This window comes from Triticum urartu, chromosome 7 (genome assembly GCF_003073215.2).
Source record: "Triticum urartu cultivar G1812 chromosome 7, Tu2.1, whole genome shotgun sequence".
Taxonomy (NCBI): Eukaryota; Viridiplantae; Streptophyta; class Magnoliopsida; order Poales; family Poaceae; genus Triticum; species Triticum urartu.
The window spans coordinates 717,851,809-717,864,843 of record NC_053028.1 but is presented as its reverse complement, the minus strand read 5'-3'; the positions used below and the strand labels follow the sequence as shown (position 1 = coordinate 717,864,843).

Here is a 13,035-nt window from a genome sequence, read left to right as displayed (position 1 = left end):
ATGCCACCAACGCCATCTCCTACAATGCATCCTCCCCTTGCGGTGGACGGCGGCGAGGCGCGTTGGATTCTTCTAATCTCGGCAAAGACCACCATGGTTGTAGATTGGAGGCGGGCGGCGGTTTTGGTGGGTCTGTGTGATGCGGCGGTGGCCTCGTTGCAAACTGAAGTGGCCATCGAAACGATTACCTGGGGGTTCCGACCTCCATATCCGGTGGCTGGCTTCGGCGGAGAATGCAAACTATAGATGAAGGCTTGACGCAGAGGAACGGTTATGCAGCTTGCACATCGCATGTGGCTGCTGGGATCGCGGAAACGTGGTGGCGACAACACATGAGGGACTTTGATGGTGGTGCTACTCGAGCACCCAGTCTCGAGCTTCAAGGTGAAAGCCTAGGTACGACCCAAGTTGGTTATACCTGGCAATGGCAATGTTTTTATATCATTACCTTGATGAAGGCATTGCTCGGACATATCCGGACTGATTCTTCAGGGTGAAAAACTTCGATTCTGGCCATGGGTGGTTGGATCCGGTGACAGCGGTGCTTGAGCATTGCTTCCTTCTTGAAGGCGTTGCTGTTGAAGAAACATCTTTCTTCGTGTGGTGTCATGAGATGGTTGGTGCGGATATGGTCATTCTTGTGTAGTTTGCCGACCGTGGATTAGATACTTTTTTTGCCTCCATATAGCTTTGGTCTTATATATGACTTTGCTATTTTATGGCATATTTTTGTGTGCGTGGTTATGTTGGCTGTGTGCATCCTACCTATGCAGAGGCCAGGTGTGGGTTCATTATGTTTTGTATCCCCTTGATGCTTCATATTGAGTTAATAAAATCCGCCCTTTATCGAAAAAAAGAAATTGTATCAGTAGTGCTATGTAAATGATCTAAAATGTTAGGCCCTGTCTACATAATTATACCTAACAATTCTAACCGATAAATGTCCATCTAAAATAGAGGTCCAAATGTTAGATATTAGTTTAACTATAAACTACACGTAAATGTTACGCCTAAATTAAAGATGTTTACTTCTGACCATATACAAAAATGCTAATCTAATACAATAGATACTCACGTGACTGGATATATATATAAAACATACAGTCAATTAAAATATCCTTTTTAGCATGGAATACATTATAAATGACAAATCCTCATATCTAAATTCAAGCAACAACCGATATATTTGTGCATCTATTAATTATTACAAAAAATAAAGACATGTGTTAATTACTACTTTGTATATGCTATCGTTATAGTTGTCCTAAAACTAAATGTAACCGATGGATCTTTGTATAAAAATTATTGACAATTTCGCCAATAGATTCTGTCGGTCCAAACTTTTGAATTTTTAGCATTGACAGTCTTCAACTAAAATTAAGGCATTGAATTAAACTTAATTGTGTCTGTGATTTAATTAGTGATATATACCTCCATAACCCAATGCTAAAACACCTTCCTACTCTTGTTCTCAAATTTTGTAGGATATCTTCTGGCACTAAATTATTTATACTATTCTTAAACATTTTTTATGCTCGACTTGCAATCTTAACGAATATATTTTTCTATAACATTGTTAAAATCAACAAAATAACGGAATGGAAAATATTATTTTGCGAAAGGGATATAGAAAAAATATTAGGATACAATATTTTTAACATATAATTTAGTTTCATTTTACAAAAATCACTTGTTTCTATGTAAATGGATCCACCAAGGACAAGTGTTGACCGAATCCCACGAGATTCACCGGAGACAAACCTCCACACACCCTCTGACGGTGCCACGCTCAGAATGGGGCCTAGGCGGGGAGGACTTTATTCCATAGCGGTTCTTTGGGTTCAGTCTATACTCAAGCTTGTTCATAGTGTGCCAATAAAGAATTGGAAATTCTTCGGGTTCAGTCTATATACATATGCAGGGAGGACAGAATATAAAGCACTAGTTAATGCCATAGCTGAAGTTCTTTGGGTTCAGTCTATACTCAAAGGACTTGGAGTGCCGCAAACTCAACCTCCATGTCTTCGGTGTGATTATCTTGATGAAACTTATCTGTCCGTCAGTCCACTGTTTCCTGCAAGAACAAAGCACATTAAGATAGATTTTTATTTTGTCAGAGAATGAGTTGCCAATAAAGAATTGGAAATCGGATTTATTACCTCAAAAGATCTACTTGCAGATGGGTTCGCAAAAGCATTACCCAGAAGATACTTAGAAGAGTTTAAGCTTAATCTCAAGTTGCAACATTGCGATTAAGGGAAGGTATTAGGTTATGTATGCAGCACGTCATAGCCTAGTCGGTAGATATGAGACACATGACATTGTTAGGCATTGTTCTCTCGTTGTAATTCTCTCCTATCTCTCCCTTCAAACCTCTATATTTTAACCGCCCCAATGTATGCATGTTACGGAAGAAGCCTCGTCCTGATATAATAGAACCCCATGTGGCCATCCCTTGCAGGTTCAGACGCTTGGCAAGTTTTAACACATCGAATAAGACTCCACACATGAGCCATTGTGCACTACATGCATGTCCCACATACCGTTGGGTAAGTTTTTGCTTGAACGCCTTTTTTGGGAAAGTGCTTTGGCAACCACTCTTTCAGCACAATATACATATACTTAAACAATATGCATGGTTGTAATAATTTGATTTTGCCTTTACAGAACAAATGCAGTTATCTTCCTGCATGCACACTGTATGTTTAAAAGCATGAAATTGCATGACTCATGAATACTTAAACAATATTTCAACGGAGACTGTAAAATTTATTTGCATCCGTCCTACTTACTTGGCTAGCTAGCTACGAAAACACTTTCATGTTTTGTAGACGAGATGGTAGGTCAATTTCCAATGACAGGAAGCCCCACTCTTGCGCATGCATCTCCTTTGTCTCCAAATTAAGAACTACAAGCACATCATCGCAACCTTTCTTGGGTACATGCAGCAGCACCACGTCGCCGCTACTCTTCCCGGAGCCCTTGAACTTAATGACTACATCAACGCCAACTTCAAGAGGGATGTGTGGACACAGTAACCGTAGTTTCTCCTCTATGTCAATCACATTTTGCAGCAGCCAATCACCATGACCACCTGGTTGAGTCACAGGGAGTTGCAGCCACACAGATATAATGAACCTCTCTATGACGACTAGTTTCAGCAGGTTTCCATGCGGCGTGGTCGCCAAGTGGATTGGGTTTGCATTGCCGTTGGGTTTCCATGCTGTACGTGAGGATTTGGTCGCCGTGGTATGCTAGCCAGTGGATGATGCTGCCTTGGAGGACAACAGGCGCTCCATATGTACTGACAGACCACCAAGGGAAGTCGTCAGGGTGGCTTGCATAAGTACTAATGGGGCCCCAGGTTTGGGAGGAGGATCTGGCGGTTTGTATTTTAATGCTATGTTTGTACAAATCTGCGACGAACAACATGAAGGAGCAGCCGATGCCGTCTGCGGGAGTGAGTAGGACATAATTCTGCGAATTGCAGTCGTCTCCCCGGATAACTGGTGGTCTAGGGAGAAAGGTGCGATGGCCAGTCATGGGGTCGTACACACACAAGTGAGACGAGCGCTTCGACTTGGGTCGCATCTTGATGCGGAGGCGGTGTAGGACGATGAGGCCGCCAGGTGATGTCAGAGAGTAGTATGAGTGGAAGAAGTCCTTGCCAGCGTTGCACAACATAAATGGGGACAATTGGCTGTCACAGAAAGACGCAGCGGCGGGCGTATCCGGGTGCACCAGAGTAAGGGGTTTCTCATCATATGTGCAGAGAAGGGCGAGGATGCAGGGAGCCGCTTGTTGGGTGACTCGGCAGATGAACGACGGGCTTAGAATGTCGCGGCGAAGGTGCTTGCATACGGCACCGCATCGAACGATGGTGCGGAAGTCGGTGCGTGCCATGATCTCAAGGAGATCGGATGGGAGTGAACATGCTTCTGCGACACGTACTTTCTTGCTTCGCTGGCATTTCCGCGGCGCCATCCGTTGTTGAGCTGGAGCGTCCACGTCGCTATAAGTAGCTAGCTAGGAATGGCGGCCGCAGGTACGTCTGTCTCCGGTTGGCTCCAAACCTGACAATTATATTGCAATCGCGTACCAAGCAGAATACGTGTGGAAAACGGGAGCCGATGCCCGATCGGACTCGAGGACCAAATCCGAGTCGCTCACTACGTAGGATAGCACGGCATATACAAATAAGCAAAGCAGAGTTTGAGTTTGACTGGGAAACGAAAACAAATTTGACTTCGTTTGATGCGCCTAATGCATGTTTGATCATAATGGCCTTTTCTGTGGATAATTCGGTGTATCTGACAAGACTCATCTTTACTCGATGGCAGCTGCTACGAATCAGCCATATGATTATATGATTTTTTAGAGAACATGGGTGGCCGCTCGATCACAGGCAACGCCATGGCTCAGGGTGGACATGGTCCGGGCCGGTACGGTCCCTGACCGAGCCGTCGTTTAGAGCGGCCGCCGGCGGACTGGAACGGACCAGACCGATCAGCATGGCGGTCCTGTTTTCAGGCACTGGATCGACGGCGGTGAGGCCCGGGCCAGACAGAGCGGACTGACCAACCACCACCGGCGGCGATGTCCTCGGTGCAGTGGCGAGGTGCACGATGCGTGTGGGTGCTGTGGCTGGCTGGATGACGTGCGCGAGCGCTGGCAGCGAGGTGGACGACGTGCCGTAGGAAGTGCGCTGGGCAGCGGCCATGGCGCGACTGTTTGCCATGAACATGTGCATGCGTGTTTCTTAGCAGATTTTTCTGTACCATGTAAGTAGTTTAGCGCGGGCATTAGCCCACGATTTTTTGTGTATGGGCCTTGCCGTAATTGACGGATCAATTTTGATGTTAAGTTAGTCGTGGGATGACGCCGTGATTGTCGGATCGAACCATTTTTTATCTCTGGTTCCTTCTGTTTTCTGCATGTTTGACTGAATAAAAGGAAACTGCGGAACGGCAGCGAGGAGTTGACGTGGGAAGGCGCGTTCATTATAGGATCGAATCATGTTTACTCTCGCGACTGATTAAATGTGCTAGTGTAAGCTCCATTTGCGCTCAATGTCAACAAATTAAGGCCCGATCGGTCAATGAGCAAATTTCCTAATTACGACCTCGATCTGTTCCCAAATCCCAAGTCCTCTTGCAGCTAGCTAGCTAATTAAGTACAGCCAAGTTGATGTCACTTAACAATGTGTCTATCTCAGTATCACGTTCAGACTTCTGACCTGCAGGCACCCCTAATTAATTACCAGGACCTCGATCCAACCCCAAGTCGTCTCATAGCTGTACTGATAGCAGCAACTATCGAGGAAGGTAATCCATCTTGGTTAACAATCAGTGAATAATCAGCATAGTTGACCTGGAGCTGGCTGATAGCTAAGCAACTCTTAAAGAAGGTAATATTCCATCTAGTGTTAATCTTGGCTATACGATGGAATTATAAACCGACGGATAGATTGTTTCATTTCTCACAAAATCAAATCGATGGATTAGCTTTACTGTTCGTGGGGGTATTATAGGATTAGAGCCATCGATCTGGAATTAATTACCCACCGAAAAACAATGATACATCAGCATAGTTGATAAGGTACATGATCGCAACTCACTGTTTCAACCCTCGAACTACATAGCTTGAACAACTTTATGACAAGACAAACAGCTAGTGTCGATGCTGCTAAGATAGTAGTACCATGGTTACGAATTACTGCAGAACAAGGTAAAAAAGGCACGGTCCCGTAAAAGGTGATGGTTGTTGGTTGTCTCCATTATTGAGCTTCCTGATGTCTTCCTCATCTTGACCAGCTGCTCGTTGTTTTCATTGAAACACAATATAATTGTTTTCTTTCTTGCCCTTTCTTCCCCCAGAGACAAGTAACCTCTTTCTGCCTACACCAACCAACCACAAGAGAGAGACATGGAGTATCACGCTTTACTTTACCAAAGGATGCTGATGGGTGGTTAAGCGCTGTCATGCACATGGAGTATCACACTTTATTTCACCAAAGGATGCTGATGGGTGGTTAAGCTCTGTCACGCACATGGTCGCGAATCCACCAGCACGAGATCTCAAGCCGAGTACTATTGTTTTTACAGTGTATCTCCATTGGATGATGTACTGGCAGTGTAGATCTGAGGCTTTGTTTCTCCCAACTTGATGTTTGACTTTGGGGGGCAACGACTTTGACTCACAAGTCACAAATTGAAAATTCAAAGATTACTAGTATTGTCCATCACTGCGTACTGATCGTTATGATAGAGAAGGGGGTAGAGATTAAAGTCAGAAGCCTATGTCAGCTTCTTTTTTTTTAGAAAAGGAGGATGACCCCCGGCCTCTGCATCTGAGAGATGCATACAGCCACTTTATTGATTATTTTCGAGGACCTTACAAAGTATTACAACAATGTGCCTGAATCCACCATCTTGGCAACATATGCCACTACTCCTATCCAAAATGATGAAGGGGTGCTAGCTGGGCCAGTACCCAAACCACTCACCTAAGCCTAACATCAAAAGCCGGAAGCCGAAACTCATTCGGAAGCCCCAGCCGAGCCACATACCGGGACTGGGGCATAATCCGGTCAGACGCACTCGTGTGTCGTCGCCGCCATCTTCCACAGGTCTTCAGATCATATTGAGGCTTCTACCTTGTCTGGCCACTCTGCCATTGACGTTACCATGACGCCAGACAGCAACCTCCTCCTGCGCGAGCCCATCTCCGCGCATCGGACGCCGAGTATCCACAGCGCCATGCCATCGATCTCCGCCGCCATCAATGTGTGAGATGAAACACCGCTCCACCATCCCTCCAGCCAGCACTTGCTCCAAGACGATGCCCCCAGAAGGGAAAGCGATAGAACGTCGTCATCATCCGATCCGGAAGACCCAGATCTTGGGTTTCCCCCTGAGCATCCCGAACCTGATGGCGCAGACTGCCGACGAACGATCGGCAGTAGCTCCACCAGACGAGCGTCGCCTACGTCGTCGCCGCCTCCAAGATGAAGCTGACCAGAATGCATATGTCGACACCGAACCGCCGCCACTTCCACCGCCGCTTGAGCAGCCCCCGAGCAACGCCTTCAGGAAGGAGCACGCCACCGTGGTGTCGTCGTCGCTTGGAATAGGGGGGTCTGAGGTTTTCACCTGAGCTCCTGGGAGGGGTGGAAGGAAGGAGGTCCTCTCCGAAGCCTCCAACGAGGGAAGCAACACCCAAAGGCACTGCCATCGGAGTGGCCGCCACGCCGGCCAAGAGATTCCCCCGGAACCCTTCCAGCCACCGGATCTGCAAGGCCAGCACCCAAGAACGGTGACCGAAGCCACCAAGGGCCGGATCCGCTGCAGATCGGAGTAGATCGGGGTCGAGGATGAACATCACCATGGCCACCAACATCCAGCGAGGAACCGCCGCCGCAGCCGAAGCCCACCACCTCCCCGCCATCCACATGGCCAGGGAAGTGGCCCACCTGTCCACGCCGGCGCCGCCCGCCGCCAAGCTACGCCGCGTGCCACCAGCCATGGCCGCCGCCATGGATCCGAGCCGCAGGCGGGCCGCCAGCCGCGGGACCCCGCGGGAGAGAAGAGCCGCTCCACGGGGGGGAGGCCCCGCCGCCACCGCCACGACGCAGGCTTCGCCCGGTGGTGGCCTCCGGCGGCGGCGAGGGGATTAGTTGGAGAAGGGGGGCCCGGCGGCGGCGCAGTTGGGGGCTGCCGCCCGAGTCGGCTACCCTAGGCGACGCGGGGGCCAAGGGAACTCTGTACGAGAGTCTTCGCCTACCCTATGTCATCTTCTAGATTGTCTGAACTGAGATGTGCCCCCTTCCATACTGAGATTTTATCTTCCTCCAGTGAACACCGCTCCGGCATGAACACCAACAATATTGCCCTATTTTTTGTTTCACATGCAACCATTGTGTTAGCAAAAATCATTAACTATTTCGAATATATTGTAACATCCTCTAAACTGTTTGACCTATATATCGCACACAGTTCCCTTCACAAACGTTTCATTTGCTAGCACATTTTTTTTTTATTTTCTCACATGTGCGACGCCTGCATCGCAAACAGTTCGGTCCAAGGGTGTCTGATAGGTGTGTCTTCATAGCCCCACTCTGCACTTGTGGGAGCTCACAAATATAGGCTCTGTCACGATCAACTCTTGGATCTCGGTGAACATTTCCTCAGCTCTGGAAGGAAGATGGTCATGAAACTACGGTGGCTGCAGAAACAGGAAGGAGGAAAGTAGCTAGGGAAGTTTTTTTTTTTTACATCAATCAATGAAGGATTGAAATCATCCAGTGTATATAATTTGGAAAGCAATCAAATGGGCGACTTATGAGCGCGTGGCTGTCTTGTGGGTACACATGTGTGTAGGATGCGTATGTGTGTGTTTAGACGATTAGGTTTTAGTCCAGTTGACGTGCAATATCATAAAGACATCAACGAATAGTGGACTGATTCAAAGATGCACTATAGCGGCAAAGAAAGAAATGTCAGACTGGCACAACCGATAATGGGGTGTACAAGTACACATTATATTTTTTTCCCCGCAAAAAAAAGTACACATTATATTTTAACGGAAAAACAACTGTTGCGCTACTTGACAAAGGACCTCAGCTTCACTATATTTGTGACCCTGGAGAGCTATAAGTATACATGCGGATGCAGCTCCAATGCCATCCAAAGCAAACACATAAACACGTAGAGCACACGAGCCAGACAAGCGAGAGATGGCCCAACACCAGCAGCAGGAAGCCGTTATTAGCCACTTCTCCCATCCAGGGCATGACCTCGTGAAGCGGCACTACACCGGGCCGTTCCGCTGCGACATGTGCTGGGAGGACCTGTCCGGCGCCGGCTATGGCTGCCGCAGTGGCTGCGACTTTGCAATCCAGGACTCTTGCGCAGGCCACACGCAGACGTTCTCCTCCCTCGAGCACCATGCGCACCCGCGCGTGCTCGTCCAGACCAGCCACGACGCGACCCTATTGTGCGACGTTTGCTTGGGAAGCTGCGCCCCGGGCTCTTTCCTCTACCGCTGCCCACCATGCGGGTTCGATATGCACCCGAGCTGCACGCAGCTGCCCCAGGTCGTGCGCAGCGCGCGGCACGCGTACCCGGCGCATGACCTCACACTGGTCGTCGGCGACGGCCGCTGTGCCGCATGCAACGGCAGCGCGGTGCGCGCGTCGTACTACCGTTGCACGGCATGCAACGCCGACATACACGTCTCGTGTGCAGCGACTTCCACCGACAACAAGAGCACTCATCAAGCTCAAATAGCCCTTCAGGCTGAGATTGTAAGATCTAGGGTCCAAGCGCAGGCTAACCGAGCCGCGTTGGACCTGCTGCGCCCTTGCTGTAAGTTCCTCTTGCATGCATAGACAGGGGTTGCTGCCGCGTCGAAATTTGGACTAAAATTATATTTCTTCATAGTTTTCAGCACATATCTTGCGTTCTGGGATCATGTTTATAATGTTTCTAACTTTTTCCATTACCTGTGCAGATACCGTACAGAGAGAGTACTTCATCTAGATCTGATTCTCTGGATGCATCTGCTCGGCAAGCCCAAATGAATAAAGCGCTTCAACATTTCGTCTCAAAATAGCTTGCGCATACCAAATTGAGCGTGTTTATGTTCACAACTTCACATTCGTGTTTGTTTCCAATCTCAATTCATATCGTTTTAGTACAGTATAAAGTGTGCATCTTCCTCTTTTTTGAGGAACACAAAATTCTTTCATTTGTGCATGATATGAAATCAAAATGATGGCAAGTATTTATATGAACCGAATTTTTTAGTCTTGGCCGGCGGATTTGGGCCTCCCTGCCCATATCTAGCCCACGGCCATGGGAGGCTTCGGCGGCCTTCTTTGCTGCGAGGATGGTATTGGTTGCAGTGATTCTGACGGTGCATGTGCCTTCTTCGGTGTCGGTTGCCATGTGACGGCCGTTTCAACTAACATTGCCATGTCTCCAGCTCCAGAAGTAGCGGCTTTTGAGATTGTTGGGTTACAGGCCGAAGCGGGATCCCTGCTCGGCATGATTGTGCTGGTAGTGGCGACACCTATGGGTGACGTCCCCTTCTTGGAGGCACTCTCATGGCCTGTGTTTCGTGCCCTATTTGGGCACAGGTGGTAAGCCTTAGGTCTAGTTCACCGGATCAGACAGCTGCAGCATCACACTATCATTCTTGTTCATGAAGGCGCTGTCTTGGTGGCTCGTGGTCTCCTTGGTGTTGGATTTGGAGATGCCGGACGGTGTGCATGGCTTGTGCTATTTCTCAGGGGGCGTGGGCATCTTGGGCGCAATGTACGACATCGCTGATGCTTCCTCCATGGCTTCTTCCTCTGGCATGTTTGAGTCCTGCAACCCACTTGCCGATCCTCTAGGCGCTTATGGTGTGACGGAGGTGCCTCACATCGGTCGTGATGTGGTCTTGCTAACCTGTGTTTCGTCTCCTTGCCTTCCCGTCTGGAGTTCGAACTTGTTTTGCTCATACCCACACTTTTTGTGGTGGCTTATTCGGATATCCTCTATGTTGTTGTTGTTCTCTCGTACCTATCAATGAAAAGATATGCAATCATTGCGTATTCGCAAAAATATTGTCTTGGTCGGCGGCCGGAAAACATCTGACAAAATTTAGTACATTCCATTGCATATACTAATCACTGTTTCTGAACAAACACCTATAAAAAGTGTACTTCACCATTAGCATGGAATAATTGACACCTAGAATGCCAGTCCCAAGGACCTCCATGTCATGACCTGAATCAAGTTCCTTCATCTGCATCTGCATGATTGCTTTTGAAAACCTGAGCAAGTAGCAGAATATATCAAGGCTCCCACCTGCAACTCATGACGTCCGAGACGGACGAATGGGGGGATGACGGCCCATAGCCTAAAGTCCCAGACGGAGGAAGAAAAGGGCTCATGTGCAAAATAACAAAGGCTTTATCTAAAATACTTGATAGCAACTATTAATCATGATCCAATCCTGGGGGTTTATGTAAAATAAGGGTCTGAGATTATTAATTGCGACATAAACCAGAATTGTTTATATAAGCTATTAGCTATCATGCTTACGGCAGCGCTACCACCGGCAAGCCGGGATCGTTGCCAGGCCCCTTTCCATAATTCCGCGGCCGCCTTCCCAGGCACCAACACATCGCATTTCTATCCAATTCACCCTCGCTTTAACGTTACTATTTTGACTGCGTCACTAGCCGGGAACAAGAAGCTAACAACTACAAGATTTCTCTCAGCTTTGTACCAGAGCCGGACTAGGGCGTTCTTCTGGGATGGACCAAGCTAGGCTACCGGACATGTTCATCCAACAGATCTCGCTTGGGATGTGTGGACAGTGGAGTATTCATATCTCGTGTGTATCATATGAATTTCATAGATTTGACTACTGTTTCATGTCGCAAAGGTGCAACATGTTGGACAACTATCAAAATTGTCTGTTCACTGCTGTGTTTATTGGCAATGACTTTATTATATAGTAGACATTCTATTGGTGTATTCATGTGATAGGAGAAAACAAAACCAAATATCGATTGACCAAGCCCACTGGCCAGGGTGGTAAATGAAGTTGTAATCTTTTCCGACAACACGACTTGAAAGCAGCTGGTTAAGTCTTTCATTTCTGGGAACAAGAGATTGTCTTTGTAAGTGCATCTAGTGCCCCTTAGTGATTTTGGTGTATTGAAGACTTATAGGTTAAGGGACTAATGGGTTTATGAGTGTACACAAGTCTATAAGTCTATGAGGAGTTTGATATTTACAGAGAAAGTCAACCCCTAAAAATGAAGTTCTTTAACTGAAGACTTTGGTATTCTGAAGACTTTCTAAAGACTTTGAAAGTGAAGAAATTGGTGTAACCTTTAAGACTTGGTATTCATTTGAGGAACATCAAGCGTGAAGACTTTTGTTTTCATAGTTTCATTTTCTCTTTCTTGAGTCATAGGAAACACCGTACTGTTAAAGGGGGTCGAGGAAATACTAAGGAAAAATTTCCATGTGATGCTCAACTCAAAATCCTACACCTACCAATCCCTTCGAGTGAAGCCATTGGAAATCTCATACAGTTCAGTCAATTTCTTCAGTGACAGAGACGCAGTTCTTCTGGTCACTGAGGACTTTGTTCTGACTGAGGAGTTAGGAATTCGCTAGTGCGGATTGCCTACACAGTGAGGAACACGATAGCCCTGAGGAATTTGTACCTCAAATTTCCGACCATTGCCATACTACGCGCCAGCTGTTCCAAAATATCTTATCCATCCAACGGTCATATCATTGAAGGGCATTTATGTCTTATCATGTCGGGCTGCTCCCTAGGCTATAAATAGCCGCCCCCTACAACCACTAGCTGGTTGGCTGCTCTGAGAGAAACTGACACTTGTCATTTGATAGCATCCCATCCTCCGAGGACTTTGAGCGAAAATCATCAAGTGAGGAAAATCCGAAACCCAAACCCAAACACCTACAAACCCAAAGTGATTGAGCATCACTGAAGAGATTGATCCTGCATGGATCCGACGCTTGTTACCTTTGAAGACTGTGCTTCTTCCAGACGGTTAGGCGTCATGGTCTAGAGCATCCAAGAGGAATTGTGGATCGCCTAGTGACCGAGTTTGTGAAGGTTCGAAAGTCACCTGAAGACACGAGTGATTGGGCGAGGACTGTGTGTCCTTAGCTCAAGGAGAATACGGTGAGGACTGTGTGTCCTCAGGTTTAAATACCTAGCCGCTCCAACCAGATGTACAACTGAGACATCAGTTGGAACTGGTCTACCAAATCATTGTCTTCACCAAGCCAACTGGTTCTATTTCCTCAACTCTGTGTTTGAAGACTTTGACTGAAGACTTTCTCAATTTCCTCAGTTCAATTTCTTCAGTCTGTTTGTCTTCATCCTGTGTTATCCTGTGTTTACGCTTTCTATACTCTGTGCTTGTCTTCATTTCATCATGATGACTATGCTTGTCTTCTGTTATGTTTACTTCTGACTACTTATTCCGTTGCAAGTAGT

The 13,035-nt window shown here is 47.2% G+C and overlaps 1 protein-coding gene across 1 annotated transcript; it reads left to right on the top strand.

Moving 5' to 3' along the window:
- Positions 1 to 8,673: 8,673 nt before the first annotated feature.
- On the top strand, positions 8,674 to 9,805 carry LOC125522359. Its single transcript, XM_048687423.1, has 2 exons — positions 8,674 to 9,365; positions 9,511 to 9,805. The coding sequence occupies exons 1-2, from the start codon at positions 8,735 to 8,737 to the stop codon at positions 9,537 to 9,539; spliced, it is 660 nt and encodes a 219-aa protein (XP_048543380.1). The 5' UTR covers positions 8,674 to 8,734; the 3' UTR covers positions 9,540 to 9,805.
- Positions 9,806 to 13,035: the final 3,230 nt, after the last annotated feature.

What these genes read in the sequence shown, in the direction of transcription:
- LOC125522359 (XM_048687423.1), top strand. Translation starts at nt 8,735, where the DNA reads ATGGCCCAACACCAGCAGCAGGAAGCCGTTATTAGCCACTTCTCCCAT. An exon ending in GGACCTGCTGCGCCCTTGCT is followed by an intron (nt 9,366 to 9,510) that starts GTAAGTTCCTCT and finishes TTACCTGTGCAG; the next exon opens with ATACCGTACAGAGAGAGTAC.